Genomic DNA, 17918 nt, shown 5'->3' with positions numbered 1-17918 from the left:
TTTTTTTTTTGGATGAATTAACATGGACAAACTTTTCAAAACCTTTTCTGTCCTCTGTCACACAGGATACAGTGGTGAATAGTTGGCCACTTTGGTACATGGTGCAAACTGATATTTCTGAGCAGTTTCCAGGGCAGGGAGTCAAATCTAGTTGCATGGACTTGTAGCACTATAATGGACTTTCTGGCTCTGAGTGATGACTAGCTCAGACAGATATATCTACTCTTCAATGGCAGTGCCAGTTTAAGGCTATCACTACACTTGGCGACCATCTTGGTAACACCACTGAGTATCTATTTTCTATATATGCTACCACTCAAATGTTTGGAATCAGTAAGGTGTAGGTAAGTACAGTAAGGTGTAGGTGGCTGCAGGTGGCTGTTTTCATTGTTGATGCATGTGGTTTCACACATTAAGGCAATAATCCCTATGCTTGCAATGAAAAGCTGCAAATATTTGGTTGGCTGTTATGTCACCTTTAGTTAGGAAATTACATCATGCATACATAACCCCATACATGTAATCAGTAAGCAAGCTGTATTAGTATAATTATTGACAATTAACAATAAATAGTAACAACTAAGATTTTGATTAATCATGTAAGTGTGTGTATGAAGGTACGTCGGTTTAAAACTAAATAAGTATCGAGTTTCTCATTACAGAATTACTATGAACACATAATGAGGTCCATCTGTTATGCAAATTATGATTACATAATGCAGGAGTATTATTGCTGTCTCTTTTCCACACAAATCACATCCATAAGAGGTTGCAGAAGCCAAAGTAGTGGAAACCACTGCAGTATGTAAGCACCTTATCCTTTCTTTCCACATTTTATCTCTCCCTAATGTCTTAAGAGGCAACCCTTCACACATACACACACACACTATGACAGTCTCCCATCTGAAACAATTAGTCTGTCCCAAAAGAACCCACTTTGTGTCATTTATGTCAATGACATTGGTTCCTGAAGTTCCCTTATACTACATTCTCTACATGTGATGTTGGCATCCACCCAACAGCTGTACATGCACACTGTAAATGTATGAGTAATATGCTATAGATTTTATATTTACATTCAGGTGTAAGGTTCACACATGATGGGCTGCCAAAAACATCTCCAGATTCTCTCAGACAAACATCCACAGCTCAAAAATGAGCAGTGCCACTTTATAGATCATTCCCATCATAACTTCATAAAAACATAAACTACACCGGATCTGCACCAGCTGTATTATTTATACACTATTATAGTATATAGTACACTCTTATAGTATTTATTAATATTATTCATATTTTGATTGAGCTTTTTTTTTTTTTTTGTATTTTGTTTTCATTTTAATTTTTGTTTTAGTCATTTCTTAGTCATGTGCTCCAGTCAAGTTTTTTTTTTCTTTTTTTGTTTGTTTGTTTATTTTTTTTTAAGTTTTAGTACTTCAACTTAATGTATTATTTTTGCCCAGGCAACGATTTTAATTATTCGAATTATTTTAAATAACAATTTTAATTATTTTAGATATTTTAAAGTTTCTAATTTTTAGGTTTTTTTCATCTAATATTTATATACTGTTTTATTTCAATTTCAAATATCAAAAATTATTTTTAATGGTTTCTTTTTAGTTAAAAATAACAACACTGTTCTGCAGGATACAGGATATCAATAAGAGTCTAGTACTTTTCCATCCATGTAACACATTTTACCATGTTTACATTCCAATAATTCCATAGATTTCCCTTAAAATCTTTTCCGAAAGATTCCATCTGGCCCTAACTATCATCAACAGCTGTAGGAGCTAGTTGAAACTTGATGTTCGAATAATACAATTTTCACATAGCTAACAAGCGATTAATCTGATTTAATCCCTTGGCTAAATAAAATAGTTCCCTTTTTGAGTCTTTTAAAACTCAGAACAATGGTGCTCAGTTCCTTTCACAGTGGATTAGAAAGAAACAAACAGAACAATGAAATAAAGAAAGAACAATTTGACAACGAGAAAAACATTCCTAATAGCATTAGCGAAACATTTCCTCAGTGCTGCGGTTCAGATTTAATAAAACTCATTGAGTGTGACAAGGCATTAAGAGTGATGAAGAAACAGGAAGGGAGAGCGAGAGGGTTGTGAAGTTGACAGAAAGAGAATACAGACAAGAAAGGACATCAAGAAAGCGTCAAAGAGGGAGAGGGAGAGGGAGAGAGAGATGAGAGTGTGGGCTCATCACTCCTCCGCACCGCTATCAGACTCAGCACCTCGGGGCTGGCGCAGTGCCACTACACTCATGAAACAGAGATGGGCCCCGACTGGCACCATCTAACGCTAACGCCCACCCATCATAACATCTCATCACAGCCCATAACGGTCCTCATCCTTGTGCATAACATTACACTGCTGGAATGACTTTTTATTCCCTCTGGAGTCAAATATGGATAACGACATATGACAGCAAAAGATGATGCATCATTTTAATGCCTAACTCTCACACATGTATCAGCTATGCTGCATACATATCCCCTTTCCACGTGCGCAAAAAATGCATTTTAACAATTTAGCAATATCAAAATACATACATATATTTCATCCAAATATTCCCCCAGATCCTGGTTTGATTTTGTTAAGATGAATGTTAAAGGTGAAGTGTGTGGTTTCTGCACTGCTAAAGCTCCAAATTGCAAAAATAATGTTTCAAACACTTAAACTCCTATGAATGCACCAGCAAAGATGCATTAAATTAATCAAAAGTGACTGTAAAAACATTTATAATGTCAAAAAATAAATGTTGTTCTGTTTGTTCTGTTGAACTTTCTAATCATCAAAGAACCTTGAAAAAATGTGTAACATTTTCAATGTATTAGGCAGCACAATATTGACAATCAATATTGACAATAATAGGAAATGTTTCTTGAGTACCAAATCAGCATATTATAATGATTTCTGAAGGATCATGTGACAACAGCTTTGCCATCACAGTAATAAATTACTATTTTTACTGTATTTTTGATCAAATAAATGCAACTTTGGTGACCATAAGAGACTTGCTTGACTTAAAAAAAAAACTTACTGACTCAAACCCATTCACATTCAGGTGTTCATTGGTTGGACAAACAGGAAGCCCCTTCTCAAACTCAAACTATACTGTAGGTTCTTGTCATGATCGCCCAAACAAACCGATTTCAATTCTGTTTGATAGTGCAGAATTTACACACTTTGCCTTTAAGCTTCAAAGCTATATCAACCATTTGACCTCGTTGTGATATACATGCAGTGTAGTGAGTTACCTCTCCTTTGAATGATAATCCGAAGCAGCGGATTGGCCGAGGACAGTGCTTTGTGGAAGTTGTCATCATTGTTGATTGGAAGTAGATCTCCATGGATGTCGGCATATCCCAGCAGCACGTCCACTCCGGGGATCCGGTGAATGGTCTGCAGCAGTTGGTAGAATTCCTGGAAGCCACCGGCTCCTTTCCTCTTCAGGGCAAACCTGCGGTACTCCGCCTCAAACTGCAGGACAACCACAATCATGTTAAATTATATCAATAAACAGTAACACTACAGGCTCTTAATGCACAGCACTTAGCTTTGTAGATCAATTATGACATAGACAGATTATGACCCTGTAAGATATGCAAATGTAATCCATGTCTTTTTTTTTCCAACTGAAACTTGGACAGTGACTTTACACACAGATGCGTCTTTGCGTGAAGAGTCTGTAGACACATGCAGTGCCAGTTCCTCGTACCAATTTCACTTGCTCCTGCAGCTGCAGAGCTGTTTGATGTGCACTTGCAGCTCGGAGGAAGCCATTAAGGTAAAAAAAAGAGCAGTGAGGAACAAAGGGAGGGTCAATCTAATCAAGTGCTACAGATAAAGGGAAAGATGAGAACAGTGGCATTAAAAAGCTGAGCTTCCCCAGACCACACACACTGAGCGGATGGGGAATTCATCTCAAGAGCTCAGCTGAACATATTGGACAAAATCTGTCAGATCGCTCAGTTTATGAGGAGGAATTGCATCCGAGCCAAAGATTTTCTCCAGTATCCATGGAGCATACCTTACATATGGAAATGGAGAATACTAGTGAAAATATACAAGGTCATATTGTAAATCATTTGAATATGGAGTCATTCAGCAGGCGAGTGTTTTTATTAGAGCCCATTCACAAAAATAATATCAAAGGCTTTTTCCTGTGGTAGATATAACAAGAATGAATTTGGCCATACAGGAATGCACAGAAATCTTTTAGATGTGATAATCAGGGACTGTTCTTGTTGACATCACTGAATTCAATGATGAACTGCCTTTAACTGAAAAATGAGTGTTTACTATTGTCACTTTGCATTATTGACACACTATTTTCCTAATTAATGCTGTTCAGTTGCTTTGACACAATCTGTATTGTTAAAAGCGCTATATAAATAAAGGTGACTTGACTTGACTGTAACTTTGATTTTGATGAAATGTTGGCACATTTGATTAAAAATGTGTTTTCATTCTGTAATCCTGTTTGTTTCTCTCCTATACTTTCATCTTGTTAAAATTAAGAAAGGAAAAGTTAAATTACATGTCCTCTCCTAGTATACATCCTTGGTCTTAGTGTGAACAATTAATCGTGCAAGTTATTCTTATAACATAGTTAATAAGTTAGTATTTTATCTCTTATTAAAATAACTTGCTTCACCTCTAAAGCATCTTTCCTTTTCAGCTGTCATGTGACTGCTTTCACAGTCCAATTAATTCTTGATGGATAAAATCAGGCCTTCTTACATTTTTTTTCCCCTCTTGTTGAATATCCTGTTTCACTCAGGAATGGGTCACATTACAGAAGTAAAATGTTAATCTGTCAATAAAATGACTGTCATTTTAGAGATGAAAATAACATTTTTAGTCAATACATTTTTTTTTCACACACATTGCACAACATATTTGAATATATGCATTATCATCCCGCTTTAAAATATTTACATCACCTCCCCCTTCAAAACAAGCATCAACACCTTTGAAATTATTAGTCTTATTTTGTGCAAAAAAAAGTGCTGTTATGTGGGACCACCACAGTAACCATAGCAATACAGATAAAAAGGCCATACCTGTCATACCAATGAAAACATGGCCTGTCAGAGAAAAGACATCAGTATGAATTGTTCAACACAAACCTCAAACTACATGCTCACTGAAAACGCCATTCATTTGCGACAGGATCCCATCAAGAGCTAGAAAAGTAGAAAAGAAAACATTTCCTTCCAATTTCCTCTCAGGAAGAAAAGAGTGTCACCAAACACATTGCACTGCCTGTTATGAAAACCAAAACCTCAAGCAGGAGGATTCAGGTGATTGAATTAGCCAGTTCAGGCAAAAATAATAATATATGACACTAAATTACATCCAGGCCTGCATGGAACTTCACTTGAATCTTTCTAAACAGCCCTCTTCTGTTTACTGTTCTCCTCTCACATATGCACTGCACACCCAACATTTCTCAAGAATGGAGGGATAATAAAACATATCCTGCTCTGTTTGGCAGATTGTGGTCGAGGTTTTCCAATAAGTATACTGGGCACATTGACAACAAACTACTCCAATACATCAGAGACCAACAATCTGTGCCTTTAGTAATAATAGAGGCCATGAGAAACGTAATAAAATATATGAACTATTTTAAACAGACATCAGTAGTTGTAACTGTTTGCCTGTTAATATTCATTTATGCATCATCAGATGTAATATACTAAAGACTATTTCCTCCCATAAATGAGGCCTTTGTTACACATCTGTATGGCCTGAGATGAACAGATTTATCACAATGACATTTTAATTTAGACAATTGTCGAGTACTATTATACAACAGTGGATCTAAGGAGGCCAGAGGCAACTAGGGGGCCTCAGCAAACCTGGAAAATAATGTAAATTAATATAATTATTGTATATATATTCCATAAATAATGCCAAGCTTTAAACTATTTTATTGGGTAGAAGTTGTGAGTTAAAATATTTTTTAAATCCTTATACTTTTGATTATACTTGATCCAGTCCAGTTTTTAGCGTTGCGTTGCATAGTGACACTGAAAGCTTGATGCTTTGGCTTCTTTTGGAACTATTTTCACCCGCAGATATGAAATACACTAACTGGTCAATATTTGTCTGAAACATAAGATATTTAAATATTTATAGAGCAACATCACTGGCAATGCTTCGGTAGCACTGAACATCAGCAAGGTTATAATTACCTGTGGCCTCGTGCCAGCTGTATTCCAAACAAATGCACTTTTGCTCGTGTTATTGCTTATTAATACCTGCTTACTTGTTGTAATCGAAGAAAAACAGTCGAATTTTTCTTGTGTATAGAAACTGCACCAGCGTCTTATCGAGTTTATGTAGTACACAGCTCTGCTAATATTATTATTAATGCCCCTCAGATGCATCATTATGATCTGATTCTTCCTAGACTGCGGGATTCGGTTTTTCGTTATTGGTATGTAACATGCATAATTGATCAACAGGGCCCAGTCGCCTCATTGCGCACGTCTGTTTATCGGTAGGATAGGATCCTTCTTCACACTGCACCAGAACCACATTTCACATCACACGGACCGGACAGAGACCTGCTGTCTTAATGATCCCAGCCAAACGCGCTCGTCTCGCGCCTCGTAGTCTAACACATACAGCACCATCAGCGTTTCTCTCTATGGATGGATTAGTACACAAACCCCAACATTGATGCGCCGGATTGAAAACCCTCCAAATACGGCCACGCTCCCGTGGAGGGCTGCGTAAACAGCAGTTTACATATGCACGCTGTCAAACGCAGCCTAATGCAATATTTATGGGATTCACTTACTTTGCTCTTCACCTCCACCACACTCTCCTCGTTTTTCAGCGGCGTCCTGTGATGCCGTGACATGTTTGCGATATATATATAGTCCCACGGGCAGTATCGCACGAGAGTGCCCCTAGATACAGGAGTCAGCAGCCAGAGATCGTGTGCGCAGCATGAGTGAACTGACAGTCGCGATCGGCAGTACTGTTTCTCAGGCACGGACTGATTTGTCCAGGCGGTGGGCGGGGCCAGTGGCTTTCAATAACACTGACGTCAGGCGGAACGCCGCTTGAAGGCGTGGTCGAGCGTAGTATCACATGTAAGCCTAATGTTCCTTTGACCTCTCAGGGTGGGATATAAGAATTCCTTATGACTCAGTGACCTCATTGAGGTAAAAGATATTAATAACGATATAAAAATGACATCATGACTATTAACAGAAATTTTAGCAAAATTTCCACTCGACAGGGGTTGCTGTGAAAACTTTATATTTTAGGGGACAATGGGGCTAGTTGTCGCACTTTTTAGGTTTATACTTATACATTTACATATACATATATATTATAGTTGTCGCACAGAGTAGATTTTTGAAAGTCAATTTCTATAACAGTCTTGTTTAGGAATAAAAATATTGAACACATGTTGACCTTTTGCAGCAACATGATTCAGTTTTGGGGTATGTTGTCCTACTATATGAGGTCAAGTTTTCACAATGGAACCTGCCTTTTAACAGCATTTAGTATACTTTAAATATAGTAAAATAATTCAGAAATACAAAACAAACAGGAAAATATAAAATGTTACCTTGTGACAGCATCTTTCTGTGACAACTAGCCCCGGTCTCCTCCGGAAGTGGGATGGGAAAATGGGACTATCAACTGTTTGATTTCCTGCATTCTTCAAACTATCTTTTGTGTTCAGCAGAAGAAAGAAATTCATACAGGTTTGGAACAGCTTGATGACAGAATTAAAGTCATCCTGTGGTCCCATTGGAAGTTTGCTGAGGCCCCCTAGTGGGTCCTGGCCTCGTGGTTGCTTTAAAGTTTCTGCCTTTTCTCTCAGTGAATGATTTAATACCAGAGCTGCTATAATTAGTACATTTCCTCATATGATTAGAAAATGTTTAGAAAATATTAGAAACAAGAAAACTTAAAATGCATAAGCATTTCAGTGTACTGCTAACAAGTTCTACATTAACATTAATAGAGAAACTGTTAACATATGCCCATCTGTGGACAAAACATTTGCTCACTAGATTTCCCCCTTAATTTCCCCCCCCCCATCTTTTTCCTTTTAGTGTATTTGAGCCACTGGTCTTAATAAAGCTTCTTTTTCTAGTGTTTCCCTTGTTGTGTGTCCAGTCTCTGCTCTGCACACCCTCTCCGCGGGCCTCTCTCCAGCTCGGATGATGATGGAAAGCAGAAGAATGCAGGAATGTGGAGGGAGATGATCATCCTGGTTGCTCATTGCAACGGTCAGTACTTTGATCTACTCTGCATTTGGTCTAGACCCAACAATTTCCTGGAATATAGCGGAGAAATTGAGTTTACATGTGTCTCTCTTTCACATAGGTATCAGTGACTCAGCTGACCCATAAGGTATTTGGAAAGGGTTGGTGTTTTGGACAGCCCTGTTTGGTTCCTACAACATATTTAAACTCTTCCACATTTGTTTTTAATTGCGAAAATGAAATGCCCGGAGAATTTTCAAATGTCTGTCTGACACCTGACCATGTTCTCCCCTCTGGCTCATCCATGCGCTCATACCCAAAGAATTTAACCTGTCAAACCAGATGTTTGTTAGATAAGTACCTGCTGAGGCTTAAGGTCTATTGAGTGACTTTTCACCTGAGAAGCAGAAACTCAAGAAGCAGTTTGGAAGGTTTTAAGTCGTCCTTTCTAAAATGACTCACTGTAATTTTATATCGTCACAGGAAGACTCGTCTGACACATCGCAGAAGGACAGAGGTGGAGGAGAGGGGAGCTTTTGCTCCTATTAACCTGGTGTTTACAGTTTAAACAGGTGAATGGGACTGTTATACTCACCCACAGAGTATTAGTTTTTAAAACCAGTTTGTAGTTGCTTAGGTGATGGATGCTTGAGAATGTGAGCTATTCAAGAGAGGTCTGTTTAGTATAAGCTGATAAGATATGTAATACTCCCACCTCTGCTCTTCACTTGGCCTTGTATATTCAGGGAAAAAAGGGGTGAAGCTCACTTGAATTATGAGAAATTGTTGTCATCATGACCTGATTTTTTTTTTTTTTTTTTGAGGAAGGGGGCATACCTTTCAGAAACAGAAATTATGTGAATGGACACATTTCACTGCAAGAATATGAAGATTTACTGTACAAATTATGCCCTTTAGAGCCATTTTAAGCCAGATATAACCATTCGGTAGAGATAAGTGAATTTGTGACAAAATGAAAAGGCAGCCTCTTAACAGGACAGATCTTAGATCGTGTTAAATTGAAAAGGTGCCTCATACCTCAGTCATGTCAGCAGAATGAGCAAACATTCCGATCTTACCTGTCTGGAATCTCAATTATTTTTTTGTTCTCTGACCACACACTAAATTGTTCATCTCCGGTGTTTACATCCCTATTGTACCCTAAGGTCTACTTCAGAGTGTAATGAAACAAAATGATCATTCAAATCATAAAGCACGAGTGATGGTGATCTAAACATGTAAAACCAAATTAAATTACTATTTTAAATTAAAGAGTCAATGTACAACTGTTTTCAAGATTGATGATAATAAATGTTTCTTGAGCTCCAAATGACCCTATTAGAATGATTTCTGAAGGATCATGTGAAACTGAAGACAGGAGTAACATGGGCTGAAATTTCAGGTTGCCATCACAGGAATGAAATTAGATGTAAAAAGATAATAAAAAGATTCATCAAACATCCTCAAACTTAAGTTAGTGGTTTGAATCAGACTCATTCAGTTAGTGAACTGTTAAGAGGTGTTATTAAAATTGCAACTGACTCCAGCTGAACCGTAAATAATTTTTCTCTTATGTCCTATGGTCTGGGAACTGTTAGTTCTAATTAAATGTGTATGTATATATATATATATATATATATACAGGTGCATCTCAATAAATTAGAATGTCGTGGAAAAGTTCATTTATTTCAGTAATTCAACTCAAATTGTGAAACTCGTTTATTAAATAAATTCAATGCACACAGATTGAAGTAGTTTAAGTCTTTGGTTCTTTTAATTGTGATGATTTTGGCTCACATTTAACAAAAACCCACCAATTCACTATCTCAACAAATTAGAATACTTCATAAGACCAATAAAAAAACATTTTTAGTGAATTGTTGGCCTTCTGGAAAGTATGTTCATTTACTGTACATGTACTCAATACTTGGTAGGGGCTCCTTTTGCTTTAATTACTGCCTCAATTCGGTGTGGCATGGAGGTGATCAGTTTGTGGCACTGCTGAGGTGGTATGGAAGCCCAGGTTTCTTTGACAGTGGCCTTCAGCTCATCTGCATTTTTTTGGTCTCTTGTTTCTCATTTTCCTCTTGACAATAGCCCATAGATTCTCTATGGGGTTCAGGTCTGGTGAGTTTGCTGGCCAGTCAAGCACACCAACACCATGGTCATTTAACCAACTTTTGGTGCTTTTGGCAGTGTGGGCAGGTGCCAAATCCTGCTGGAAAATGAAATCAGCATCTTCAAAAAGCTGGTCAGCAGAAGGAAGCATGAAGTGCTCCAAAATTTCTTGGTAAACGGGTGCAGTGATGTTGGTTTTCAAAAAACACAATGGACCAGCACCAGCAGATGGCATTGCACCCCAAATCATCACAGACTGTGGAAACTTAACACTGGACTTCAAGCAACTTGGGCTATGAGCTTCTCCACCCTTCCTCCAGACTCTAGGACCTTGGTTTCCAAATGAAATACAAAACTTGCTCTCATCTGAAAAGAGGACTTTTGACCACTGGGCAACAGTCCAGTTCTTCTCCTTAGCCCAGGTAAGACGCCTCTGATGTTGTCTGTGGTTCAGGAGTGGCTTAACAAGAGGAATACGACAACTGTAGTCAAATTCCTTGACACGTCTGTGTGTGGTGGCTCTTGATGCCTTGACCCCAGCCTCAGTCCATTCCTTGTGAAGTTCACTCAGATTCTTGAATCGATTTTGCTTGACAATCCTCATAAGGCTGCGGTTTTCTCGGTTGGTTGTGCATCTTTTTCTTCCACACTTTTTCCTTCCACTCAACTTTCTGTTAACATGCTTGGATATAGCACTCTGTGAACAGCCAGCTTCTTTGGCAGTGAATGTTTGTGGCTTACCCTCCTTTTGAAGGGTGTCAATGATTGTCTTCTGGACAACTGTCAGATCAGCAGTCTTCCCCATGATTGTGTAGCCTAGTGAACCAAACTGAGAGACCATTTTGAAGGCTCAGGAAACCTTTGCAGGTGTTTTGACTGATTGGCATGATTGGCATGTCACCATATTCTAATTTGTTGAGATAGTGAATTGGTGGGTTTTTGTTAAAAAATCATCACAATCATCACAATTAAAAGAACCAAAGACTTAAACTACTTCAGTCTGTGTGCATTGAATTTATTTAATACACAAGTTTCACAATTTGAGTTGAATTACTGAAATAAATGAACTTTTCCACGACATTCTAATTTATTGAGATGCGCCTGTACATTCTATTCTAAAAACACAAATATTTTACAAGTGTGCATTGAATTTATTTAATACACGAGTTTCACAATTTGAGTTGAATTACTGAAATAAATGAACTTTTCCACGACATTCTAATTTATTGAGATGCACCTGTACATTCTATTCTAAAAACACAAATATTTTACAGGAGAGTATGTTTAATCATTGTTTTGCATAGTAGGGTCCAATTATAATGTTAAATCAATTGTCAGAGAAGCTTAAAGGAGTCATGTTTCTTGACGTTAATGTTGGTAAAGTTCTTTGCACAAAGAAAAAAACAACTACTTTCTGATTCTCAATCTGAAATGTTTAATATGTGTCTGCAAGGTGTGTGACATGTTGAAATCACGATCAACACAATATATGACTTTTCTTTTTCCAAACTGGAAGAAATATTCTTTCAAAACAGAGTGACACAGTGATATGGCAACATCAGCATCAAATGTCAACTATTCTACTTTTGGACTACTATCTTTATCGAGCAATTCTGTAGTGTGTCTACAAAAAATTTAATTTGGCTCCTAAATGTTTTAGGAGCCAGTGCCTCGCTAGTGTTTTCTTTAGTATGGAGCTTTGCAAAAGTGGCAAGCTACTATTTTCCTAACTATAAAACCAGTTTTATAGCTTCCAGGCCTGCTGCTGACCCTGTGTCTCGCTGTTGTCTCATGGCGTTTTCGTGGTTTATTAGTTTTATTTGTTGTTTTATTTGCTGTTTGTCGTTGACTCATTCTTTTACATTTGGAAGCAGTATGGATGCGTTCATGATCTGTGTGGTTGCGGCGTTGGTTGGAATGGTGCAGGTAAATGGTATTCGAGATATTTCTTGCTATCTCTGTGATATAATAATAATTATGCAGTGGAAATGGAGATTCCATCAAATTTGTGTTTGCATAAAAGAAGGAAATCAAGAATTAAGAAGAGAGGGTTGAGGGGAGTAATTCCCCTGCAAAGCAACAAAATGTATTTTTTTAAAGGGGGCGATTCTTTTCTATACCCACTGTATAAACAAACCTTTGTGCCATACGCAGTAAGTCTTTTGAATAAAGTGTAGTATTGAAGTGTTTTAGGAGGGGTGAATATATTAAGTATTTATTTGATGTTATGTGAATGTTTTGTATTGTCATTGTTCTATGTAAAGCGAGACCGAAGACCAATTTTCAGCCAAGGCTGAACAATAAAGTATAACTAACTAACTATATATATATTTTTTTTTTTTTTTTTTTGCAGATATGTACTGTAAGTGTGCCATTTGAGCATCTTTTGTTGTTCACTTAATTTAGATTCCCAATACAACATGGTGGGGACATGAAGTCTTTCTTAGTGCATGGAAATGACGTATTGAGTATAGACCAGCTTTCATTCAAGTTTGATGAGGAACGAGGCTAGTGATATTTTTAATACAGGGACACTCAGTTCTGCTAACGCTGTTCATGCACCAAAGATACACTCGGACATACAGGTTGTGAGGAAAGAGAAGTGGAATGCTTGTGTTGGTTTCTGAGGTGTGTGTGCATTTATGTGTAAAGAATGCTGCCAGACTGGCCCGTACACTCTGCTTTGAGAACTCTACATTCCCCTGGCTCTCCCACATCCCTCAGCAGGTTACCAGACCCAAGCCGGCAGTCGTCAGCCTCTCAGCTGCCTACCCAGCATTCCACAGGCTTTAGCTTAAAGAAAAAAATAATTCCTGGCATGGTATGACTGGCCTCTAGCTTGAGGCTGATGCGCTCTGTCCTGTCACACAACTTATAAGAACAATTAAAGCGACAGAGAAACACTTGATTGCTGACTTGTCGTGACATGGCAAACTTGTAGATTTGTTAGACATCATGTTCTTTGCCAGACACAACTGACTAGATACTTCTCCTCTCTGTTTTTGAATTAGTTGCCTGGCTTTTTGGTCAGTAACCCATTGCCATCTTCCCAGACTGGCTTCGTTTTAATCAGTTTGATGGAGGTACATGAATATTGGCCATTGGCCTCCCATCTGAAATCTGAGAGCATGGTTACATGTCTGTATCAGCTGCTCTTTGTCCTAGTTTGAGAGGAGAGGCTGTTTTGTGTTTTTTATCTGTGTGTGAGAGCTTGTGAACAGGTATGAGAGGAAGTCTGGGACAGTTATAGTCTGTTTTGTGTCTCTTTTGTGTTTGTGTGTGATAAGATCAATGTGTGAATTTATAGATGACATTGAACTTTTTGCATGTTTTAATGATCACTTTTTTGGAAAAAACTTTTAATTAGGTGTGTATTATTTTAAAGGACTATTGTCAATTGTTCATTCAGACAGGAGTTTTTTTTAAAACCCCTTTTTCAACCCTGGTGACATAAGTAATTAAGTTCTGCCACCTAGTGGCCATAATATCTAATTTTGCTTGCTTCTGCATTTTGTCACCATCCTGTGATCTCAATGTCCTGTCAGTCAAAATTATAATACAGGTGCCTTAATTCTGCTTTAATTTCTGCAAAAGTTTGAAACTATTTTTTTATCAAATGGCACAAACATTACTACAATGTTTTTTCATTATTTTTGTCGTAAAAGTGCTAAATATAAAAATAATAAAAATGGTATCATCCTACACAATATTGTCTTTCAAATACATTTATCTTCTTTTAAGGATGTTTACATATTTTTACTGTAAGACAGCTAAAAAAAAAAAGCTAAAAAGGCAGCATATCACACTCTTAAATGTATATAATTGATGGTCCCATGAAGAACCGTTAACTTCCATGGAATCTTTCTAAAGGCTCTTCACAGGTTCTTATGAATATTAAAATATTGTTCACACAAAGAACATTTTTTTATTTTAAGAACTGTTGACATAAAGGTTCTTTGGGGAATCAAAAATGGTTCTATTGCATCACTACAAAAAATCTTTACTTTTAAGAGTGCAATGGCATTACGCTGATGATACTTGCATGTTCTTGAAATATGTTAGTTGTTAGTCTATCTAAGAAGAAAAGGCCTTTGTAAAGTCAGGGAGGGAAGCAGTAAGCGGTGGCACTTGTTATACATTTACTGAGCATTTACTATTACCCCCTAATTTGAAAATAATGTTCTGATCAAAGTGTAGAACTGGACAACTGGAGTTGGTTCACCAGTTGTCTGAATTACCCAAATCTCCAGTGCAAATCTTTGAAGAAAAAAACAGAGGAAAACCATAAAAAATGCGTATAAGATTATCCTCATTCCCTTCACCATAAATGCTTGTTCTGATTTAGTTTTACTTTACTTTAGTACATTTGTGGCATGTATATGCTATGTTATATATCAAGATCTTATTTACATTTCTGACATTTTGCATCACGTTTCATTTGTAACAAGTCATTGTGACACCGAAACTAGTCCTGATTCTGCAGCTCTGCTGTAGATAAAGGGTGCATTGTGACACATTATTTGCATGTCTGTAAGATAAACACATGTAAGTCATGTCGAACCTCCTGTTTCTGCTATTATCTCAAAGCACCAGTATATGATAACAGCTGATACACCAGCTTAAATTAACATTATAATAAGCAGTTATTAGCAACACTGATTATGTATTCTATCTTTTGATGTTGTTACTGATTGTATCACATATAAAACAATGTTCTGTCTAATTTCTCAGAAGTATTTCACAAACTCTGTATCTATATCTGTATTTCACAAACTCTATATCACAAAGGCTGCAAAGCTGATGGAAGTCAACCTGAAGAACGAAGGCCTCAATCTGATCATCAGCTACACGGATGTGAGCATCCAGGATGCAAAAGCAGGTCAAAATGGCAAAGTGTGCAAAACTATAATTGGAAGATCCCTAATAATCACCAAGGTGAGCGTACCTGAAGATAACATTTAGTCAATAGGTAAACACCATTCATATTGTTTACATATAAGTGCCTTGAAAAGTTCTATTATGCTCACCAAGGCTGCAGTTATTGTCAGGATCCTGCCCTGACTGTCTTGTCTTTGTTCAATGTTTCTTTGTTTGTTTTGTGTTTAAGCACATGGTTCTGTCTCTGTTTCTGTCGGCCATGTGCTCTTGTCCCACCTCCTTGTTTCCCCTGGTCACGCCCCCTTGTTTAGCCCTTGTCTGCTTGATTGTTTTCACCTGATCCTCGTGTGTGCTGCTCCATATATTGGGTTCCTTTTCCTTGTGCCTCTGCTGGTTTGTTTTGGTGTTTACCTGTTTCTTGGTCCAGAATTTATCCTTTTGATCTTGCTCCAGTTATTTTTTTGATCTCTTATCTAGTTATTTTACATCTCTTCTCTAGTTCTTGTTTTTTTTATTTTGTGCATTCTTATCTAGTTTTGTTTCTCTTTTTGATTTAGATTTTCATTTATTCTTGTTTTTGCGGTTTCAATTCCTTTTTTGAATCTTGGCTTTTTGTTTTTACTGTTTGATTATTTCTTTGGATAGTTTTGGTTATTTATTACTTTTGATTTGTTCACCTTGTTTTCAATTGTCCATCTTGTTGTGTCGTTGTGTTGTGTTGTCTTGAGTCTCATCTTGTTTGTTTTTGTTTTGTCCTGTCTTGCCCTAACCCAGATTCCCTGGCCATTGACCCCCACTGCCTGGAAGCAGCTCTCCTCTCTCACATGTCAAGTCTCTGGTTCTGTGAGTCCCTACCTAGCGGCTAAACTGGTGCGACATTTGAGTTTCACTTCAAGCTACGGGTTCCCTGTGTTCCTGCCTGGTCCTTCCTCTGGAGCTGCCTCCTCTGTGCTCGAGTCCGTGGCATCTCGGACTGTCTCAGTGGTCATCCCTCCTGCTCGTATTGTGTCGTCTGCCCTGCCCCTCTGTTTGGACTGTTTCACTCCTCATTCTCCCCTGCTGTTCTAGTCTACGTCTTGTTAATAAAATGCCATTGTCTGCTCATTTGTGTTTGGGTCCCATTTCTTGCAGATCCCTGACAGAACGAACGAGCCAACTCAGGACCCAGCAATGAGCATCCGTATTCCTCCCAGTACCGCCAACGGGAGACTGGCACTGGCAGTGGCATCGCTCCGCCAGCAGGGTCGGGAGGTGAGTTCATTTGCCCAGTTTTTCTGGACCATGGCAAGGGCTTGGAGTACCTGGACTCAACTCTAAAAGAGGCTTTTAATCTCTGCTTGGATGACCCCCTACCACAATGGGAAATGGAGCAACTAAGAGGCCTAGATTATTGGACCTTTCCAAGTATTTGCACCATCGCAAGGACTGGCAGATCCTTACACCGCCAGAGTCAGCCTGCAGAGACCATGTCACCCTCCCTCTCATGTAGAGTCAAATTCAAGACCCTCTTCAGTCTCCTACGTTAAAGCGTAGACTGAGGAGGAAGAGAGCGGCTAAGACTGCTCTCTGCTTCCGAGTCCACTGAGTTAACTGCAGTCAGTGTAGAAGCGATCACTGCAGAGGATCCTTGGTCTGTTCCAATTATCCCTAAGTCTGTCCAGTCTTCTCCAGTCATCCCAGAGCCAGATTGCAGGGACCAACCTGCTCTCTTACCCTCGCTGAGTCAAGTCCCAGATCATCTTCTGATTCCAAGGAAGCGTAGGTCAAGAAGGAAGAGAGCAGCCCAGAATGCTGCATCTGTCTCTGAGTCGGTCGAGTCCGCTCCAGTTATTCCAGAGCCGATCCAGCCTGCCCCAGTCATTCCAGAGCCAGTCAAGACCGGGCCTTTCATCCCAGAGGTGGCCAAGTCAGCAGCGATAACTTTTAAGGTGGTTAGGTTAAATACAGTAAATTCAGAGGCAGCCACGGGGGCTGCTGCTGTCATCCCAGAAGCAGCCGATCACACACTGCTGTGCCCCCAGAAGCCGAAGCGAAGGAGGGCCTGTGTTGTGCAGTTCGACATTCCCTCCCAGGAGGTCCTAAGTCCTATGGTCCAGGAGGGCCTAAGCCACGAGACCCCAAGTCCAGGGGACCAGGATAACTCAAGTCAGGATGCCCTACCTCCAGCGGTCTTGGAGGACCAGAGTCAGAATTTCCCTAGTCCTGTTATCCAGGTGAACCTAAGTCAGGTGGTCCAATATCCAGTAGTCCCAGAAGCATGTAACCTGGTGGAACCCCACCCTAAGCTGCCCACTTCACCAGTTGTCTCTGCCTTAGTAAAGGAATCTGTGACGGTCCATGTAACTTCACCTGAACCACCGGTTAATCCTGTCATGCCCAAGAAGGGAAATCATACAAGTCATGTCATGTACCCAAAGCTCGCACCCGAGAGAGCATCTCCAGAGCTCGCTTCAGTCCAGTAGCCTCCAGAGTCTGTGCCAGTCCAGGAGCCTCCAGAGTCAGCTCCGGTCCAGTAGCCTCCAGAGTCCGTCAGTGCAGCCCAGGCGGGCACGTCAGAGTCAAGCCCAATGTCTCCCTATTACCTAGCCCTTTTGGATCCCCTAAGCCAGAACCTCCCTGGTCAACCTCAAACTATCCCCCGGAATTATTTTCCTCCCTGCCA

General features: G+C 39.0%; 1 protein-coding gene and 1 long non-coding RNA gene across 2 annotated transcripts in view; one reads left to right on the top strand and one right to left on the bottom strand.

Annotated features, from left to right (window-relative positions):
* LOC107726251 (partitioning defective 6 homolog alpha-like) overlaps positions 1–7031 on the bottom strand; it is a 25680-nt gene extending 18649 nt beyond the window's left edge. Inside the window, exons 1-2 of the mRNA XM_016535785.1 lie at positions 6832–7031; positions 3275–3497 (exon numbers count right to left, since the gene is read on the bottom strand). Coding sequence (XP_016391271.1) covers positions 3275–3497; positions 6832–6894 — 286 coding nt within the window. The 5' untranslated portion in view covers positions 6895–7031. The remainder of the gene's footprint in view (positions 1–3274; positions 3498–6831) is intronic.
* Positions 7032–8185: 1154 nt separating this feature from the next.
* LOC107726272 (uncharacterized) lies at positions 8186–8786 on the top strand. Its single transcript, XR_001638251.1, has 3 exons — positions 8186–8284; positions 8382–8408; positions 8744–8786. It is a non-coding gene; the product is annotated as an uncharacterized LOC107726272 (long non-coding RNA).
* Positions 8787–17918: the final 9132 nt, after the last annotated feature.

The sequence above is a fragment of the Sinocyclocheilus rhinocerous genome, unplaced genomic scaffold (assembly GCF_001515625.1).
Source record: "Sinocyclocheilus rhinocerous isolate Xijiao unplaced genomic scaffold, SAMN03320098_v1.1 scaffold553, whole genome shotgun sequence".
Taxonomy (NCBI): Eukaryota; Metazoa; Chordata; class Actinopteri; order Cypriniformes; family Cyprinidae; genus Sinocyclocheilus; species Sinocyclocheilus rhinocerous.
Note: the sequence above shows the minus strand (reverse complement) of the source record. Positions and strands in the feature narration are given on the sequence as shown.